This window comes from Aulonocara stuartgranti, assembly GCF_965226115.1.
Source record: "Aulonocara stuartgranti genome assembly, chromosome: 7".
NCBI classification, from domain to species: Eukaryota; Metazoa; Chordata; class Actinopteri; order Cichliformes; family Cichlidae; genus Aulonocara; species Aulonocara stuartgranti.
Window position 1 is genome coordinate 47552006 of NC_138945.1, and position 21593 is coordinate 47573598.

A 21593-nucleotide genomic window follows, 5' to 3' on the forward strand; every position below is an offset into this window, starting at 1 on the left:
GCCGTGGCCAAAAGTGAGGGTGGGAATGCAGATTGAAGAGTACATCTATAGCATCAATTCACCACAGCAGACCGGTACATCGCACTCATTACTGCAGATGCTGCACCAATCGATTTGTAAATCTCTTGCTCCTTCTTCCCTTCCTCTTGAACAAGACCCTGAGATACTTAAACTACACTTGGCAACTTATTCCCAACTCCAAGTGGGTACTCCACCCTTTTCCGGTTGAGTACTATGGGCTTAGACTTCTAGGTGCCAATTCCCATTCCAGCCACAGCCAGTTTGATTTCTGCATTTTAGTTTAGTTAGACGTTACCTATTAAAAGTTCTTTCTGACAGAGGTTTTTTTTTTGTAGGTGAAAGATTTAAGAAACATGGTGTTGTCGCCTCTCCAACACCCTCCCAGCAGCAGACGACAACCCGGGTCTTAGAATTTCACTTCTGTCATTCTCTACACATTTACTTCTCACTTCAAGCAATTCTCATTCTCTTACGCGAAGTCTGTACCTTTGGCACAGAGTTTCTTCATAAATATCATTCTTTGGTTTCTCTCCTTTATAAATCATCTCTTTACTCCCTTTAGCTTGTCACATTTTTTGCTCCATCCTCTTTTGTAATTCTTAAATGTATTGCTTCCTCCCCTTCTCACTCTCTTCCATCTTCCCTCTTCAGCCACAGTATGTAAGGAATCCCTGAGAAGGCAGCAGCAGTTCACAGCCAAACTTTACAACAATCAGTTATTTCTCTGTCGGCCTGTTCTCTACAATATGAGCACAGTCAAAGATTTCAGAAGGGCACAAACATTGTTTTTAATAAAATACACTTTCATTTATAATAAGAAAATCAGCTGCAAGTGGATGCACCACTAACAAAGTCACAAAATTTTGAGGCTTCCACAACAGATAAAAGATGAGCTACTGGGTGATAAATAAGAGAAGATGAAGATCAAATAGAATGTGTGAAGAAAAGAAAAAACTGAAAAAGATGGAGACAAGAAGGTGCAGAGTAGATGGGAAAAATTTCTCATGTGGCATTTTTAATTTGTAGTTTCTGAAAAAAGGACAAGACCAAAAAGTGGGTGAATGAAGAGCAACACTGAGAAAGGTTTAGGGTTAGCTTTGAGTTGAACTAATGAAAAAGACATCACTCATGGACAAAAGAACCCTATTTAGAAAGTGACTGGGAAGACAATGTAAACTATGATAAGAAGCAGGAACCTACAAAAAGCAAAAAAGTATTAAATACATTTCTCATAGGTTTTTTGATTTTGAACTGGGCTTTTCAGAGTGGTGCCTATGTCATAAGTAATATATATGTACACACTAAGGCCTGAGAACTTGTCTATGTCTAAGAAAATATGTTTGGTGTTAAAACGAAACAAGCATCATGGTTTTTTTTCGGGTATGGACACAGACAGTAAGATGCAAAATAATCTAGATATACACTCACACACAGACACACTGATCCTCAAAGACCCAGACAGTGGTGAATTTGGTCACACAGTTGGAATAACATGTCCAACAAAAGAGCGCAGTGGACTGCCTGACAGCCTCCAGTGTGTTTGGCTTCAGATCCTTAAAGACATGTCAGTCAGAGCGGTTGTAGATTTGTATGTGAATAAGGAGGGGTTAGCCAATTACAGCTCCCCAAATAAACAGGGAACTAAACCAAAATCCTTAATAGGACCTTGAGGAGGGAAAAAAAACACAACAAAAACTAACTCCACTTCCTTTTGCCCAACATGGCTACTGAATGGTGAGGGCACAAACCTTTATCTGTGTGGAAAAGGAACATAATATAATTCCCACGACAGAAAAAAAATGAAAAGAAAAATGTGTGTGCGAAGAGTTTGGCAACTGTGAATGTTGTTTCCTCCTTCAGAGCTCTCTTATCTGAAATTGGAGCTGCTCGCTCTTAAAGGCAAAGAGGCACAAGTTTCCTTTTTAGCCAATTCACGTGGTGTCCCATCCGTACAGGAATTTGGCATTTTGCACCAGGAAGCACTGTTTTGAAAGTCGCTAAGAATGGATCAAGCAATTGTCTGAAGAGTCTGAACCACAGGTTTGAATCATCACCAGTTTTTCAGCTTTCTGACTAACAAAGACATTGCCTATGGACCCCCTGCAGTAAGGAGATGTGCGAGTGTATAAATTGGATTTATGACAGTAGTTTTTTTGTTTTTGTTCTTTTGCACCAACAGCAAACTCTTTGGGCTTCTTAACAGGTTATTATGCAACAATTTTAGAACAGTTTGAGATCAAATAGGGGTGCATCCAACAAATAAGCTAAAACAAACTTGACACCTCTTTGGTTCCTTCATAGTGGCATTTGTATCACGTGACGTATCAAGCACATATTCTGTCCTTTCATCCTGTAAAGAACTGATTGAAACACGGCTCATAGAACAGACAATTTCTGACTTTGTTCAGATGCTTACCGTCACAGGTGAAGGTTACAGGCTGCTGAGAATCAGAGATTTCGATAGAAACCTTGACAGAACAGCTATTATCACCACCACCATTTCTCTGGGTAATGACAGGGCTAAGGACGAAGCCAGGGTTGGTTGCAATGTCATCATGAGGGAATTTGGAACGTAGGCTGGTAGGGGGAGAATAAAAATGTTAATAAAGAAAAAAAAATCAGAATACAAACGTACAGCACTTTCTGCTATTCATATTTTGGTCTACTTGGCCAGTGAAAATACATTAGGGGAAGCCAAGGCAAGCCAAGCATATGAATCAGCTGGCTTGGATGAGACTACTAAATGCAGGATGGGCAGTGTAACAGGAAAAATGGATGGAGGGGAGAAAGGAGAGCAAATCTGAATAGCACATTATGATTACACACATGGAAAAGATCCTATAAAATCACTGAAAACCAATTACTCTCCAGTCCCAAGAAGCTTCCATAAGGCCTCAAATTAGTCATCTGTAAGTGTCTGATGTTGACCGACAATGTTATGAAAATGCCCCCCCTACCCCCCCACCATGTTCTCTCAACAGAATCCATGCAAACCATTTGTTGACCCACAAGCATGCAGGGAAGTTGTTTGGCAAACGACAGTGGGTGTTGACTTTATTAACACAATGAAAATGGATTCTCCAAGCAGAGCGTCATCTTTACTCCACCCAAAATAACTACCGGAGTGAGAAATTCTGTACAGCCTCAAGCAATGAAGAGAATTGAAACCATGCAATTAAGCAAATGCATGCATGAAATTCTATATTTGGTAAAAGCATCTTTTTAGGCAGTTACAACCAACTAAAAGTAATTTCTGTGGCTGTGTGCTTCACTGCCTACAGGCCGCACTAAAGGGGCAGCCTTTGGATCACAAAAAAAAAAAAATGAAACCAACATCCAAGGGCAAAAAACTGCAGTTAGTGTAAATGTCACTTAAGACTATCTTAAAATTGACAGAATCCCACATGCCTAACTAAAAATGTGTATTTATAGCCTGGAACAAAAAAAAAGAAGCCTTTGGCCACTGTGGATCGTTTCATTTATAAAAACTATGAGGAGGGTGAATGGATCCTTCAACAGACAGGTGTCTCGACAAAAGTAGCAGTAGCCTACAAGGACTCCCCTTAAACTTAACTATTGACTTGTGGCTCCACTCTTTCATCCAAAGATAGTGATTCTTTTGCTCTGAAAACCAATATGGCGAAGAACTGAGACTGCAAACGAGTAACATCTCCCTACATTCATACATTTCTCTACATCCATCATTTACACCGTTTTAACTTATCAGTAGAACTAATGGCTCCAACTTGTGAAGATCCTGTGGTATGTGAAACGTGACTTTGTGAGCGGTTTAATAAATTGTTTCATGTTTATATTTAAGCATATAAGAAAGGCAATGGCAAGAAGAGGGTTCTTACGATGCTATGTCTTCACAGAAGGCAACGATCTCCAGGTTCTGTGCATCCTGTTCTTCCAGGGCGTCATTCTTTACCAGAGCGTTTCCTTTTCCCTTCTCCTACAGGAGCACAGTCAAACATGTAGATACCGAGTCAGAGAACTAGAATAAAACATGAATAACCTACCTACATATTTCAAAAGACAAGCAGGGCACAAAGAAAGCAGCGGGGGTATGGCTTCAGTGGCATTCGCTTTTAGTACGTTCAATTAAAATCTCCATATATCAGTGTAAAGGTGCTAAGGTTTAGCAATGCTAAAGGTCTTCACGGTGATTTGTGTTGATTGTTGGTGGTGGACTATTGAAAGGGCAGTTTGATTAAAGACAGCTCAGAGCTATGAATCCTACAGGGAATGAACATGTCAGCAATGGCAAAAGCTTGATGCCTATATAGTTTCCCAGCTATTTTATGCTGCTGCCTCTTAACCTATGGTCAAGCAGTAGTTTGGTTCAAGTCAAAATAAACATGACAACAGCTGAACTGGATATTTCTTACACACAATTTTTTTCTTTTTTAATCTCAAAATAATTTTAAGAAGTGAGAGTTCTAAATTTGTCTTGATCCAGCTCTGTCACTCACAGCCCAAATCCTGAGACAGCCCACTGGGAGTTACTCCAAGATTCCTGGAGGCTGGCCCAGTGCCGGGAACTCACAGTTACACTGTGCTCTTAACTGTGGTTCGACTGCCAGCAGCTGAGGAATGCACTTCCTGTGGTACAGGAAATGAGAAGTGAAAGGGTCCTGCCCCTTCCGGTGCTAGGCTCTAGGCGGTCTAAATAAAGTGCTCAGTCATGCGTTGGAAATCTGTGACTCTGACATAATTCCCAAAGAAGTCTGAGGACTGTGGGAAGGGAAAGAAAGAAAAGGGATGAAAGAAATATCTTAAATGCCATAATAAGAGTTTGGTTCTCCATTCAGAGACTTCTGAGGAATTCTGAATCCAGTTTTTTGAGGAGCTTGGTGGGGAGTATGGAGCTGAGCTTCTATGTTTTGATGACAATAAAACTGGACAATTAGCTTTTTTTTCCTCTTTTTTTTTTTTTTTACAGCTTGTAATGTCCTGCTAATTTAACCCACACAATTCCTTTTATGGGAATTTTTTTTCAGATTTTCTTGAGCTGCTCCTGGATCAAGTCTTGTGGGTTTTATGGAAGTCATCACGCAAGACTTGTGTAATGACTGAATAATTAAACAATGCAAATTAAAAAATTAATGAACATATAAACGAGCAAAAATAATAACAAACAAACAAACATACGGTAACAAAGAGATGGAACGTAGTCAGAACTGACTGGATTGCACTACCGGAAGGCAACATTGCAGACATTGAGGACAGCTACAAGTACCTGGGGATCCCACATGCAAATGAGAACCACTAAGAGGCTGCTAGGAAAGCTGCAACCACCAAGTACCTGCAGTGGGTCAGGCAAGTCCTGAGGAGTCACCTGAATGGTAAGAACAAGATCATCAACACCTACACCCTGCCGGTGATCAGGTACGCTGCTGGGATAATAGGCTGGCCAAAGGAGGAGATGGAAACCACTGACATCAAGACAAGGAAGCTCCTGACCATGCACAGAGGGTTTCCACCCCAAATCCAGCACCCTGAGGCTGTACACTAAGTGGAAGGAGAGAGGGGTTGGGGACTTGTGAGTATCACAATCATTGTCTAGGATGAGACAACAAACATCCAGGAGTACATCAGGAAGATTGTCACAACTGACCATGTGCTTAGTGAATACAGGCAGCAGAAACCCAAGAAAGAAGAGGATCAAGGGGAGGAACCATCATGGAAGGACAGGCCCCTGCACGGTATGTACCACCGGCAGATAGAGGAGGTAGCTGACATCCAGAAATCCTACCAGTGGCTGGACAAAGCTGGACTGAAAGACAGCACAGAGGCACTAATCATGGCAATACAGGAACAAGCTCTGGGCACAAGATCCATAGAGGCTGGGGTCTACCACACACGGCAAGACCCCAGGTGCAGGCTGTGTAAAGTTGCCCCTGAGAGAGTCCTGCACATAACAGCAAGGTGCAAGATGCTAGCTGGCAGGACATACATGGAATGCAAGTGGCCGGCATAGTATACAGAGACATCTGTGCCAAATATGGCCTGGAAGGACTGAGATCAAAATGAGATACGCCCCCTAAGGTGGTCCAAAATGACCCAGCTAAGATCCTGTGGGACTTCCAGATACAGACGGAAAATTGGTGATGGTTACCCAACCGGACAAAGTGGTGGTAGACAAACAGAGGAAGATGGCTGTAGTGATAGAGTGAAGCGATACCAAATGACACCAACATCAGGAAGAAGGAACATAAGAAGTTGGAGAAGTATGAAGGGCTTAGAGAAGAGCTCGAGAAGATGTGGAGGGGGAAGGCAACAGTGCTCCCAGTGGTAATCGGAGCACTCGGTGCAATGACTCCCAAGATAGGCAAGTGCCTCCAACAGATCCCAGGAACAACCTCTGAGACCTCTGTAAAGATACTGTGCAGGACCATCAAGCTCCCAGGTCTCGGGTAGAGGACCCAAGGCCAAAATTTGGGACCGAAAATCCCTGCAGGGATGAAGTAGAGTGGGTTTCTGCCCTGCAGTTTTTTTGGTGTCAAACTTTGTCTTAAATACCGTATTATCATCTACACATTACTCTACTGGAGAATAGTAGCAAATCTGTCAACATGGTATGTCTGAACAAAACATAATTATCAAGGTTGACTAAATAAATAAATAAATAAGGGTCAATTCTGTAACCCGAAAAGTACTGAGTGATCACATTTTCATATGTTTTACTTTCCGCATACGTGAAGGAATCTCGGTTCGAAGGGGGAAAAAGTTTTAAACAGCAAACAAACAAAAAAAAATCAATAAATACATACAGGACAAACAGAGTGAGAGAGAGAAAGGTATCAAACAAAAAAGAGAATGAAACTAAAAAACAAAATAAACCCAAAAAACAGGATCAAAATTGCAAAAGGAAGAAAATGCGAGGAAAGGAACAAAGTAAACCTCAGAAACCCAGCAAAGAATGAGACCAGTAGAGGATATTTGAAGTGTTTATGTTTGGAGCAGGATTGCTGCACCAAAAACAAACATGAGCAGATAATCCAATGAGGTCGTGTGAGCTGACAGGCATAGTACATCTCTCTCTCTCACACACACACACTCACACACACACACACACACACACACACACCGGGCTGTACAGTGAGACAGGCCAGTCTTTGTTTTGGTTGATCAATTTTGTTAGACCCAGACTGAGAGATCCTGGTGTCCAGAGTCATGGGAATGGCTTCGTATGCTTCACGAGCTGATTAGTCTTTAACGCTCCGCCTCCGTTTACTGTGATGTGTGATGACATTGTGTTTCTGGTTTTACAGTCTGAGTACAACAGATTATGATCGTCATGGTGGCTGGCCTTAAAGGACACAGAGAGTATGCTGTGGGACTGGTCACATCAAACCTATCAGTCATGTCTTGAACAATTACTTTCATCTCAGATTCTTACTAAAGACCAAATTTTCCACAAGTATACTGGTGTTACCAAATTTCTCCAATGAATGCACCAGTACACAAACTAGTCAAACACCCTTTCCTTCTAGTACAGCATGGTATTATTCAACCTTGCATGCTAGCTTTATTTGCATAACCTAGTTTTGAATGATGTATGCATTGATGGTGAGTGGATACTACATAAAAATGAAAAAACTTTAATATTAAAAAGGTCATGGATCCCATGACCCTTCGCCATAAACAATGGCTGACAATATAGGTAACGTCTTAAGAACGAAAAAAGAAAAGAAAGGCATGTTTGTTTTTGCCAGCTGAAAAGGAGCTGGGATAAGTCGAGTTTTCTCCAGCTTCAAAAGGAGATTTTCAACAACATTGGTTACCAGCGTTGTCTCACAGCGAGAAGTTCAAATACCTTCATCAGGTCAGACTTTTCAGAGCATAATTTGTATGTTTTTCAAGTGCCCATATGGGATTTTTCTGGCAACTGACTTCCTCACACATATTCCAGGACAGTCATTTTAGGCTAACTGGTGACTAGAAAAGTGATATATATCCAATAGTACAGGGGAGCAATGGTATCCACAGAGAATCTTGTGATCTGCGATGTTAGCCACTTAAGTAGCTTATGTGAACCACTCCCTTTGAAACTGCTGACCTTCACTGTTGCTTTCAAAGAGAGGAAAAGTCAAAGTACAAGCAAGATGACAGCCAGCTTCTGCTGATGTTGGGATTATACTCTGCTGTGTACATGAACACCATGAATAATGACTTCTTTGAAGTCCACCTGAATGGCATAACCATAGATTCTGCACTACAATTTAGTGTCTCTGTCTGAAAGAACCTTCCTGCTCATTCCCTAGCACACTCATGGACGGAGAAATTCCAACAGCAACATTCTCTGTTATCCAATACTTTGTTTCATTGTAATGTGTCTCTAGTTTAGAGAGTTTTCTACAACACACAAAGCATTCCCTTTTCATCACAATGCAATCACAAGTACTGCATTAACCACTGCAGTTGAAAGAAGCAGTCTTTTTTCTTTTCTACTGGTTCAGTTGTCATTTTCCCACCTACACTTTTACTCTCTTCATCAGCCATTCGTAATTCAGGAGCTTTCTTTGGCTTTCCCTCTCAGTCAACGCCCTTCTCATTCTCTCATCCCTCTTATTGTGTGTGTGTTTTTAATAAAAGATAAAAGACATCTTTGTAATGTTATTTTATTTCTGGCAATTTGTTTACATGTACTCATGACAAGATATAGTTAAGGATTGACCAACTAAGCCAAAGAACAGAAAAAAGTTCTGCATTCAAAAACAATGGCTACTGCGATGTCTGCCTGTGCTTGAGGGGCGCCAACATAGCCACAAATGTGGTCACAGGTAACACTCAAACACTCTCAGAAAGGCACTACTAACTGTTGTCAAGCTTACCACTTTACAGACTTGCAGGACAGATCTTTATTTTGGTGCACAAAGGCTGAAAAATTACATGAATATGTTTTTTTCTGAAACCCAACTTTGGTGAGAATTTCTTCCAGCTAACAGACAAAAAGACTGAAACTTGTCACAAATTATTTCTCATAACTTTCCAAACCTGCTGAGAGGTTTGGAAAAGGTAGAAAATATAACCATCCTGAAAAATGTCCCTATTGGCTCGATTCAGTTCGGGGAGACAGGCTTGTTTGTCCTTGATGTCACGCATCAGTTAGTTGGCCACATTCCGCTTCAGACTGAGACACATCAATTATAAAACACAAGACTCCTGCTTAATCAAAATGACATAGATGTAAAATTATCTGTCTTTTTCCTGGGGTTATATACAACAGTTATACAACACAGGCATACTAAATAACACTGAAAGACATAAAATTTCAGTAATATCTTCCTCAGCAATTGTTTAAAGAGAACACCTACGGCAGGGGTGTCGAACTCCAGGCCTCGAGGGCCGGTGTCCTGCAAGTTTTAGATCTCACCCTGGATCAGGACACCTGAAACAAATGATTAGCTCATTACCAGGCCTCTGGAGAACTTCAAGACATGTTGAGAAGGTAATTTAGCCATTTAAATCAGGTGCGAAGGAATCAAGGACGCATCTAAAACCTGCAGGACACCGGCTCTCGAGGCCTGGAGTTCGACACCTGTGACCTAAGGGCTTGAATCTATCCACGTTTTACCAACATTAAGACAGTGACTGACCAGAGTTATTTCTGAAGATGAGCAGCCATCTAAGGCATGCGAGACACATGGCCTAAATGTATCAGAGCACTTTAACTAAGTTCTTGTCAGACAGTCAAAATGCAGCTTTACCTCCAACATCCACACCTTTCCGCTGTCACAATTTGTAGTTTAGGTGATGTTGACGAATGCCTTCAGGAAAAGAGTACTTGAAAGTCTGCCTTGAGTCACAATCAAACATTTACTTACATTTACTAATTTTTTATTTTATTTTAGGATAAAGATAAACTTGATAAACAGTACCAACTACTTCTGGCCTAGTTGACTAATATTAGCATTCAGGCAAATGGCAAATAAGATGACCCATATTTATGTGCTGTACCACATTGATTTCACACTGGTTGAATGTTCAATGAACATGTGAAATGCTGAAACACTTTTAGAACAATTCATTCTCAAGGGTGGACAGACAGAAAAAGACTAGCATGGATCTGACAATTAGAAACCATAGCATGTCAACGACAAATGTGATGTGTAGTGTTGACAGATGAAATAACTGGTTACCAAGTTATGCAGTGATAAAAGCCAGCACCAATGGGATACCACTGGTTAGCATATAACCAGGTGGTGTAGTTAAGGTGTGCAGAAACAGCCACCTGATACATGCAACAAATGACAGCCCCCTGTTGCACCATTGTGATGTTTAGAGTAAGACAGATAAAACCCACTGCAGAATAGTGCGGCCTTACAGCACTTAGACCTAGAAAAGTATGTCAGCTGTCTAGAGGCCGTGTCACATTAAAATGACATAACCACATCCTGAACAAACATATAGATGCTAACCTACCAGAAAAGAGAATAGATTGTGCTAGCACTGCTAACATTTGCCATACTCCGTATACTAATCTGGCATCGTGTTTTTGCGCAGCAAAGTGCCACAGATATTAGCATTTGAAAGATGTTTAGTGACAAACATAAAGAGTGTGAAAAGGCTCAGGAAAAAATAAAACAAAAAAAATCCCTAACATTTGTATATGTTTAGCCATTTCTAATAATCTGATCTTCATTTTGATAGTTCTGACAGAGTAGCCAGGAGAGTGTTAAGTGTCCAACTGGAGTGGTATTGGCCCAGAATTTCACAATTGATGCAACCCTCACATATTTTTTTTTTTTTGCTTTTTTGTCCAGCTGCTGAGAGCAACTATTCACACTTTCACTTGTGGAATGACTGTAGGACTTGCCCTTCCCTTCAAAATTTAATTTGGCATGCTGATCCCATACAGAAATGAGCTGAAATGTAGCACAAGGAAAATAAAATAAATAAATAAATAAATTAAATTATATTATCATTTAACCATGAGCAATAAATAACTATGAAAGGAAAAGCTAATTTCTTAAGTGCATGAATGAAGGACCATGTGCGTGTATACTACATATGCAGTCTGTTCATGCTTGTTTCTAACTGAACAAAGTGGCAGTACAGTTTCAGCTGGTGGCTGGCAGTAATTCCATGCCCAGCATCAGCATTGAGTTACAGTGTGTATCTAGACACCAGATAAGTCCTTACCTCTATGTGCAAGCCAAATGAGAATTACCCTAGACTGTCAACATGAAACCTGCACACAAATAGTATTTGGCAAATATGGATATCTGACCAGCCATAAAGTTTTGAGAAGTTACAGAGTAACTTGAAACTGCTTAGCAAAAAAAAAAAAAAGGCTGGCCAATTCAAACTTCAGATTGTGTCAGAATAGAAAAAATATTGAATAATTAATATTTAACCTGCAAATGACCGCGATTCAACATGGAGGGCAAAATAGAACTACATTAGTCATTGGCAAAGGCCAAGGTGTAAAAACAGAGACAGTCTGACTTACTGCCAACATGTTGAAACATGGAAAACCATTCCAGACTCCCAGGTGTGCTTGTCTGGAAATACACTCAAGAGATGCTCACAGAAAGTTTGTCTTCCTAGAAGACTTATTGCCCTGAGTCTGAGTTGAGGTCAGGTGTAAAAAAAATATCTTTAACACTATTTTACCCCTTCACCTCTCTTCCTGGTATTTACCTGAAGTGTAGATCTAAGGATAAATTTTCTTGCCAATGTCAAGAAAATCAATTGGCAAACCCACACCCAAGTTTTTAAAGATGGAACTAGGAGGAAGGTAGTGAGTAACCTGGCACACAGATCCCATCCTCTGAGCTGTGGGAGATACGATATAATTCCTCTGGCAAACAAACACATATTTACATACTTTAAACCAAGTGCCACCAATATTCCAAACTCTCTAGTTCTTGGTATTGTCTAGGTTTTATATTCCAATATAAATTAACATAAGGAAGGGTAAGTGAGGCTTTCACAGAGTTCGAGCAATTACTGATAGGATATTGCTTCCTTTTAATGGGTTGTGTATACAAGCAGCTTCCATTAAGCTAAAATGTTTGAGCTTCACATACAAGAAAGTCTTTAACAATTTGGAGGCTGTTTCAACAAGAAATGCTGAGCTTTACATCAGAGGAACAAATGGCTTCGAGAACACAAATCTACTTCTTCTTTCAATAAGGAAGTGACCAGTGTCTATCGAAGTCATACTTCCTGTAATAAACTGAAACACCTAGCTTAAAAACCCCAAACAAACAGTATCTTAATGAACAAAGTCTTCATGAAGCAGAGACTGTGACATATTCGTAACTGGAAAAAGGACTTTGTCCGAAACATTTCCTAATTTCTCTTACATCTGTTAGCAGGATTATTATTGTGTGCATTAGTATCTCCCTTCTAATTGCTTAATTACTCTTCCACAATACTCTTCTTTTGTACCAGTAAGGAAGTTCAAAGGTTAGAAGACAGACAGCTGTTTCCCAGTGAGTCAGATATTTAACTGGAATGCACATCACATCCCAGCACTGCAACATCTTCTAATAATGCATTTGGTTGGAAAAGAAAATTAAGTCTTAAATGCACTTTAGCACTTCACTACACTTATTCACAATGTATAATTAGACAATAATAAGAGAAAATGTGGCAGTGTGGAGGTGTGAGAGAAGTAAAATAGGTTGTGCGAGCCTTTAGATATGTGGGGGAAGAAAAGATTTGTCTGTGTGATAGATTTAACAAAAAGAGGAAAAAAAAAAAAAAGGTACAGTGTAGGCTTCAATACACACCACGCATTGCGATCTTCTTTCACAACTCACATTCAGATAAAAATGGCCTGTGGAGATAAATCTCCCTGCAAGTCTTTTTAATAACAAGAGCATGAGCAAACAGCCGCACACATGCTTAACTAACCTGCACTGAAAGACCAGAAGTGTTTGTGTAATTTAACACTACTCCCCTAAATTTAATATTATCTACTAACAATAGTCATACTGTTCATTATCAGTTATAATACTGAAAACTGAGTTATTTAGGCAACATACAGGCTAATGGTTTTTTAAAACAAATCTTTCGTACATCTTTCAATTCTCTGTAGAGTTATGAGTTAGCCTCATTTCAGACAATTTATGCATACAGCTAATGAAAATGTATATGGCCTCAATACCCTTGAAGAATGATGCATTTCAGGGCCCCTTTGCAAAAAGCAAATGCAAGGCCTGAACAGACACTGATGCTTTAGGGTGTATCACCGGTTCTAAAGAAAGAGAAATTACTTTGCTGATTACCATTAATTTACACATTTGATCCTAAAAAGCTAAACTAAGAAATCATAGCTGAGCACTGTAAGCCATCAGTTATTTAACAGACTGAAAACTATAAGAAATTGAAAGGAATGAAATTGACACCAGTAAGAAGTAACATACTGAAAGAATGCAAGGACACAACAAGCCAGAGACAAATAAAAATGACAGAATGAAAAAGGAAAGACAGAAGACAACACAAGACAAAGGGTAGGGGCAGTGTAGTAGAAAAGGAAACAGGGGCAGACACAACAGCCGATCGCTTGATTCTGACTCAAAGTCTTCAAGTTCAAGCACATTTGTTCCATCTTACACCCCATCTGCCCACACGACCGCATCTTATAATACATTCTTGCCAGATATAACAAGGGCTGGCAACCACAGGCTAACTTAAAGACATTCAAACAATAATCTTGGGAATGTCTTGTGATTTCTGACATTTGCTGGTATAAATTCAGCTCATAAACAACATTAAAACAGAGCACTGACAATCACAAAGCAAGTGAAACCATATATTTCAATATATGTTGCTGTGCTATTGAAGCTTTAGAGGTAGGGCTGTGTTTAATATGTGTACTGTGTACGGGCTATACTGTAGATGTTTTCTGTCATAACAGATACTTATTGATGGTAAGTTCATTACATCATATTATTGTCTATTTGTCGGTAAGTTATCTAGCATCCAGTTGTCCAAATGAACAATATAAACAAGGTCAACCACTCCCAATAAAAAATGAGTTTACAGTGGTCCCTCGCTATAACGCGGTTCACCTTTCACAACCTCTCTGTTTCACTGACTTCTTTTGGTGCAATTTTCCGTTTTTTGGGTTTTTTTGACAGTGCATTATGTTCTGCATCCTGATTGGCTGTAGACCATTGTCAATAAAACTCCTACCGTGTCTCCTATACAGTACAGAATGCATTCAGCTTGTCAAACTTGCATAAATCTTCGATCGCTAGCAGTGTGACTCTGAAGTGCTGTACTGTATGTTTGTAAGTTTTCTCCCCAACAAACACAACAATGTTGACGAAACATTTTACAATACTGGTTTGATAAGTGCTATACAAATAAACCCTCATTATTATTATCACTGACTTAAAAAATATTATTACTAACTTTAAAAAAAATGAAAAAGTCTTAGACAGGATTTGCATGCATGGTGTGGAGGAAATTTACACCCTAGTGTGCAGTCTCAGACATGGTTTAGCAATTCCTGCACAATGTGGTTTGAAGTCTAGTTTCACTACTAAGTTCTTGTTCATGTCTTACAGACTATAGCCTCACTGTTTTCTGTTTGTCTTCTAGCTACTTTCTTTATTGGTGGCTCAATAATAAAGAGGTTTATACATTCACCTGACATGTGAGAAGACACAAATACCTAAACCAAGAGTCACCTGCTGTGGTGTTATCTTGTGAATAAAGGAGGAGTAAAAAAAAAAAGAAGCTAGCTAGCCACTTTCTGTGTCAAAATACATTTAAAGAAAAAGAAAAAAAGTAAATGAAAAAACAAAAAAAACTGGAAGATGGGAAATGTAAGCCAATTTGTTTTCATTACATGCTCAGAACACAGTAGCTAAGCAGTTCTCCCTAGTGAGTGTAAACGAGTGGAGCTGGCATAGCAAGCCAAGAGGGCAATCTGTTAGGTCATTCTGTTGCTGCTGTAGGGCACTGGGGATCTGTGAAGACTTGTTCCTGTTTATAACAGCACGGGCACCAACAAGCAAGCAAGCAGATTGAACAAGGAGAGATAGCAAGTACACACATCATCATCGCCTCACATACACAAAGAGAGCAGACAAGATTGAAGCAGATAAAAACAGAGTGTAGAGGGACATATCTGTAGTAGGCTAAGCTTTAAAGGCTCAAGTTACACGGCACAGTAGACTCACCACATGCTTGACCCTAGGCCTAATATACATGCAAGAGTAAGCAAGCAACCACCGTTTTATCCTCCTGAGCAAAAAGAGATCAACTGTGGAATGAACTGTATACAAGCTGCCTTTGATAAAAGGCAAGGTATGTCTGTATGTCCTAAGTACACACTTAAAAAAAAACCATTTAACCATGCCAAATTATGTGTGAAATCCTTAAATAAAAAAAAAAATAAAAAATAAAAAAAAAAAGGGGGGGGGGGTATGATACTCTCTATATATCCTGGTGTGACAAAGGCACCCAAGACCCATTGTTTGGTACTGACACACTGAAACACAATGACCAGGAAGTGGGAGCTTTGTCTAAATAAATTTTTTTTTTTTTAAGAATCAAGATTTGCAGGTGGTTTTGACCACTGTGAGTAAAGCAATGCAATATTTGAGTAAAAGGATCGGTGTATTGTCTGCATTTACATTACTCGTTTTTACCAGCTGTAGACAGTAGTAACTAAACATACCATAGCACCTTTTTATATTCCAGTATGTCTGAAAAGCACTGCCGATTAAACATTTTCATTTCAAAGTAGGAGCGTTTCAGAGTAGAAAGAGGAACATATAATGACACATGTATATTTTTGCTAGTAGGCCTCAGTATGGCTATGCTACTCTGTACAGAAATACTTGTCTCGCAACCACAACTCAGAGCTAAAGCCAAACGATGACAGATGGTTGTTCAGTTTTAACAAAAAAAAAAAAAAAAAAAAAAATTTGAGAAAACCCATGCCACTTGCCCACAGCACTGTCCCAAATGAATGATCTAAATAATCATTTTGAGAAATTAGATCACTCCCATCCAGCACGGCAAAATTATTCAGAAAATGGAGCTGTGAGGAAATTGTGAGGTGAAACGGTGGGCAGCTAACCACAATGAAATACTTAATTACAGGGAGCAGAAGTAAGGAGGATGTTTTGCTTGTGAATGAATAAGGAATATAGATGCAGTTGTAAGCAACATGTTCATGGGTGTTTTGGTTGAACGAGGTAATCTGCTATCATCTGCTCTAAAACAAAATATTTAAGCCCACTCACTCACCAATGTTTCAAGACCACTTGTTTTATACCCTCACTCATTCTAAAATGCACGTTTGCAATTATGCTGTGAGCACTCTAACAGTGGATGATAAATAAGGTCTGGATAAGGTAAATGGTTGGAAGTGACGAGTAGCAGTGCTTAGTATAACTGCTGATATTTAATTGATGGTGACCTGACTAAACAGGCAAACAACTAAACAACTAAACCATGTTGAGACATAAAATGATAAAAATTTCTCCTCCTTTATAAAATTGTGTAAACACTAAAAAGATGATTAGTGTGAATTAAAAATTCAAACTTTTCAATTTTACTGTGTTCCCACCTGATTGATTGTTTTGTGCTGTGACGAGGTCTCGGGGATGTTGAGTGAGTGACTCCTAGCGACGGGCGCTCCTGTTGATGCCCGCCTATGTTGTGACCGACCTGTGTGAGAAACTCTGCCTTCCAGTTTGGGGCTGCTGCTACTGTTACTACTGTTGCCTTTAGTCTCAAGCACTGCATCCCAGGGATCGCCCGCAGAAGCTCCTGACACAGTCTGTGAACTATCTACCGATTCCAGAGGTGCTTCCTCATTCTCAGACTTTCGCTTTGTAAGTGGGTCCAGATCCAGCCATTCAAAACGGCTGATGGAAGAAGATTCCATAACTGCTGGTTGTTGTGGTGGTGGGTTTGGTGCCAAAGAGGCTATACCTGCTTGAGAGGAATTAACATCAGTGCTGGCCAATCTACCATTCTTCAAGTATTCTGAGGTGCTAGCAATCTTGTCAAACAACTTAGCCATCTCTGGGTCTACAGTTGGCTGTGGGAAGACCATGGCAGCAGCAGGCTGGATGGGAGTGAAAGCCATGGTCGGCAAGGCCATGAAAGGTGTCATGGCTGGAGTGAATCCATTTTGAAATGTTCCTGGTTTGGGAAATGGAGCTGATGGGAACATTGGTGTGGGCTGAAGGGTGGGAGTGGACACACCAGAGCTAGATGGATTGGACAGAGCAGGTGTCCACTGGCTGCTCTGGAAAGGAGATGAGCTACAAGCATGGCCTCCAGGATAGGAGGCACTGAGGTTAAACCCCAGAAGTGACGAGGGGCGGGACACTTTGGAGCTGTTAGCTCCAAAGTTTTCATCAAGTAGGAGCTTTTCGAGTTCCTCATTGGTCAGTTTTTCAACATCAATATCCCTGAACGTATCCTGTTCTGCCTGTTTCTTGGTCTCTGGGAAAACAATGAGGTCCTTGTCCGGTCTATTAGTATAAGTTGAAGGCTGAGGAACAGTAGTGGTAGATTTAGATGGTTTTGGCTTAGAGGAAGACGAGGATACTGCTCCAGAGGAAGATGAGGAGGCTGTAGCTGTAAGAGTGTGTTTCTTCTCCCTTTGCAATTTTGCTAAAGCCTCTTCTTCCATACGAAGGGCTTCCTCTTTACCCACAACCCCCTTTGGCTGGGGGACATCCAGCTTGAACCCATTACCACTTGATATCTGGGCCATTCTGTCAAGTGGAAGGTGCCATGAATATGATGGCTTTTAAGTCAGCGTGGCCCAAAGGGTTGAGGAACAAGGTTTTAAACACCTAAAAGAAAAAAGAGAGAGAAAAGCTATTTATGACAACAGGATGAGGTCAAACAGAATCAAAGCAAGGAAGAAGGAATTGAAATATTAACCTATAAAATTATTGAATAATTCTACCCATTAAGCTACAGATATCCAGGGGCCACAAGTAGTTGCATAGAATGGAGACTGTGTGCCCACCATGCTTTTTTTGTATTGATCAACTCCTAGTTTCACATACGCAGAGCCAATAATCACTTATGTGTGTTTTGAAGCTAGGGGCATCAATTAGGTCACATAACTAGCCTGGGCTACATCATAGGCCTGTCACACTGACAATGAACCTGATTCACTCACTCATAGCCAGAAATGATATTTTTATACACTTCTATGTGGTGTACATTACAAATATTTGTAAATGATCATAATCAAAAATCTAAACAATATTTGCATTTTACTTTTTTTCCCCAAATCCAAACTATTTATGGCTAACCTTCCACAACAGGAAACGACCAAGAGTATCCCACGTCTATAATATGTGAAAAACATTGCTGCAAAGAGTGCTTTGTGATTCCAAAATGACACAGCGCCTACTCAAAGCAACCATTCATCGAACGATCACAGCCCTGGGGTTGAGTGAGTTCCTTCTCTCCCCAGGCGTCACCAACCTCTCCTGAGCTTCCCCTCCCATTGTGGTGGAGAAGGCTGGCTGTGCTGGAGCTCAGTCTAGCCTAACACTATTGTGCAGCTGAGGAATTTGGCATGCTAAACAGCCCAATGGCTCTCTCTCTATCTCTCTCTCTCTCGCTTCCTCTGGCTCTGTCTGAATCTGTTAGCATTATGTTAGCACCATGGCCCAAGACTGTCTTATTCAGCTGTGCAAACCCCAGCACGCAGTGACAATGTGGCTGCAGTCACTGAGCAAATGACTTAGATAGGTTGGTGCCAACTTTACCAAGAAAACAGCTCGGAGACATTAAATGCATGAAAAGTGTCACAATCCTTTGGTCCATGCTGCCATTGATGTCATAACTCCCTGCAGACATGCCAGACGATTTAGATATAACTGATTTTGCACTGAATGTAGAATGCAGCTTAGTGTTTGTTTATGTAGTCATAAATCAAAAAGGTCTGAGCATGTTAACTGCTAGCACACTGGGCGCTGATCACTAAATAGTAGCTACTTCCTGATTCTGAATGTAAACACTAGCTTAATTTGAGAAAGCATGTTCAAAAATACTATTCTGGTTTACTTAACTGTTTTGCACTGCAGACTGAGCCGATGAACCAACATAGGGAAAAGACTAAGGAAAATAAAGAATAGATTAACCTAATTTCTTTTTACTAGAATGATCCAACACTACACTGATGCTACACTATAAGAATTATAACAACGACTGCATTCAGGAGATGCTGAATTAAGATAGGAATGTGCGTTATCATTAAACATACAAGGGGAAAAAAGATTCTAGAGAAGAAGCCAAGAAAGAAAAAAAACAACTAGAGCCAAGTCAAGCACTGCAAATTGTGCCATCTCTCTGTGGCAACTGATGGCAGATACCAGGATGTGCTTAACCTTAATTCAACATCTGAGCATTACTTCACTACTGCTAAATTATTCAGAAGAGAATCAGTCTGCTGAGTCACATCCAGTAAAAATTATTGCTTAAGTGAAAAGGTTTATGGACAAAAAAAAATCCACAGTTCTTCTTCTGGAAATGGTGATTTCAGAAAGCCTCAATCATGATTTTAAATGTCTTCCTTAATTTTAATTTACCTTTTAAGAAGCTTTACCTGTCACTATTATGTGCATTTATATTGTTTATTAGCTTGTTTTCATGGAATTAGATTTACATACTGAGATATACACATTTATCAGTTTTAAAAAAAGTTTTATTGTTTTGAGCAACATTTGGCTGCACAACATAGCACGATGAGGTTGAACTCACACTTTGACTTCAGCCCTAATGAGTGACAGGCAGTCTACACATCCAGTAACTAAGAAAAAGTGCAGAAGTAAGCAACACATTGTGGAGCTGTTCAAAGTTCAAGTTGTTTTTGAATAGTAAAATAAGTAACAAGTTTTTATTTTCTGTTTTCGGTACTAGTCACTTTGTTGCCAAGGCAGGAATCCAAGCCTGTAAACTAAAACAAAAGCTGACAGGATTATGCTGTATAACCCGGTGTTAAACTTCTAACTAGTTCTATTCTATGCCATCTCTATGCTTTGGGTGCAAATAATGTACTTTGCACATCATACCATGTATTTTAAAGCTTAAGTTACTTACTATTTTGCAGACTTAAAAATATAAAAAGCCAACCATTTTGATCTCATTATATAATATTATAAGAAGTATATACATTAATATATACTTTTTAATATAATTATTGATTTAATATTGGGTACTTTGAGTATATTTTCATAGTTAAAACTTTCTATTAGGATTTATACATTGTATAGTAAACGATTTATTTTATAGCACCTATTTAAAAATTCTGGAAGCGCCCCTGCTCCACAAGCAGTTCATATTCAGTTTGAATTGATGATATGTTCAAAGAAGGTACGACCCTCAATTGATAATCGTCTTATAAGACCAGAGTGCTGAGTAGTTTTTCTGATACTATTAAGATCGTGTTGTCGTAATCCCCCGGCTCATCTTTTTGGGAATAACTTCAAGGAAGACACAGTTTGGTCCCATCCCCTGTGTTTGTAGCTCAGATCTGTTGTTAGAAGCTTAGCTCTGTGGCCAGCCAAGAAATGTAGTATTACGTAACACTTAGAAAAAGATTGTAAATACGACGCGTTTGATAAAGCATGATCTGTACGTTAACAGAACAATATCGAGCAATTTCTGGCGTTAACAAACACACATATATTATTTACAGATTATTTTGACAGCTAGCTAACACGTCTGCTGATGCTCACCTGACATGACCAACATGATGTGTACTGTCAATAAATCACGAACATTTAGTATTTTCCCATTGTACACATCTTAAAATAAAAGCCAGCTTGTGATAAACAAACGAGAACAGTGACTTTTAACCAATAATAACAAACTTCTCTTGCAAACATCCGGTTAGCTCGGTTTAACTCCACTCCTTGATACTTTTAATGGCTGTTTTATTAGTTGTTTTTTTTAACTATAACTTTTGCCTGTGCTGGATGCTAAGTTAGCCGCTAAACCTGCTAAATGCGCGAACACAACAACCAAAAAGAACGGAACTGAGAGTAAACATAAAACACATTTGAATTTAACCATACAAGGACAACTTACAGGACTGTTCCGTGAGAGACAATGATTTAATATTTTAAAAGTAACCGGGCAACTGCTCTGGTCCTGCCAAGTACCCACAGTAACGAAGAAATGCTGATTTCCTCAAACGGGAAACGGTCGAACGCGACTCAGACACAACCGATGACTGCAGGCAACCACAAGATCAAACTTTTACAGGCAGACATGGGCTGTAAAAAGCTTTATTCCTCACCTTTTAGCGGTGCGGCGTTTGGAGCCATTTTTCCTGCAGCTGCATTTTTCCATCCACTTGCACAGAGGGAACGTCAGTTCCTGTTGAGGTCGTTGGTGGACTTTTGGTTGGACACAGTTGGGTAGCTTTTCTGCCTGGCTGGGTCTCGTTTTCATTTTGTGACAACAGCTCCACTGTGTGGACTAAAGTGGTCGGTGTCGAAAAGTTTTCATATTTCTATTATTTATAGAAATTCTATCATTTCTGAGGGGTGCTTTGGGGGTCTTTTAAATGAACTGGAACGTGTGAGACCAAGAACAAGGCAGGGAGGGCA

General features: G+C 39.8%; 1 protein-coding gene across 2 annotated transcripts in view; it reads right to left on the reverse strand.

Moving 5' to 3' along the window:
* pik3c2a (phosphatidylinositol-4-phosphate 3-kinase, catalytic subunit type 2 alpha) overlaps positions 1-21388 on the reverse strand; it is a 41685-nt gene extending 20297 nt beyond the window's left edge. Inside the window, exons 1-4 of one of the 2 annotated variants that reach the window (XM_082539761.1) lie at positions 21281-21388; positions 16571-17813; positions 3879-3976; positions 2438-2598 (exon numbers count right to left, since the gene is read on the reverse strand). In XM_082539761.1, the coding sequence (XP_082395887.1) occupies positions 2438-2598; positions 3879-3976; positions 16571-17731 (1420 nt within the window). In that variant the 5' untranslated portion in view covers positions 17732-17813; positions 21281-21388. Of the gene's footprint in view, positions 1-2437; positions 2599-3878; positions 3977-16570; positions 17814-21069; positions 21157-21280 lie in introns of those variants that run through there. The other variant, XM_082539762.1, reaches the window with a different exon arrangement.
* Between the last annotated feature and the right edge of the window lie 205 nt (positions 21389-21593).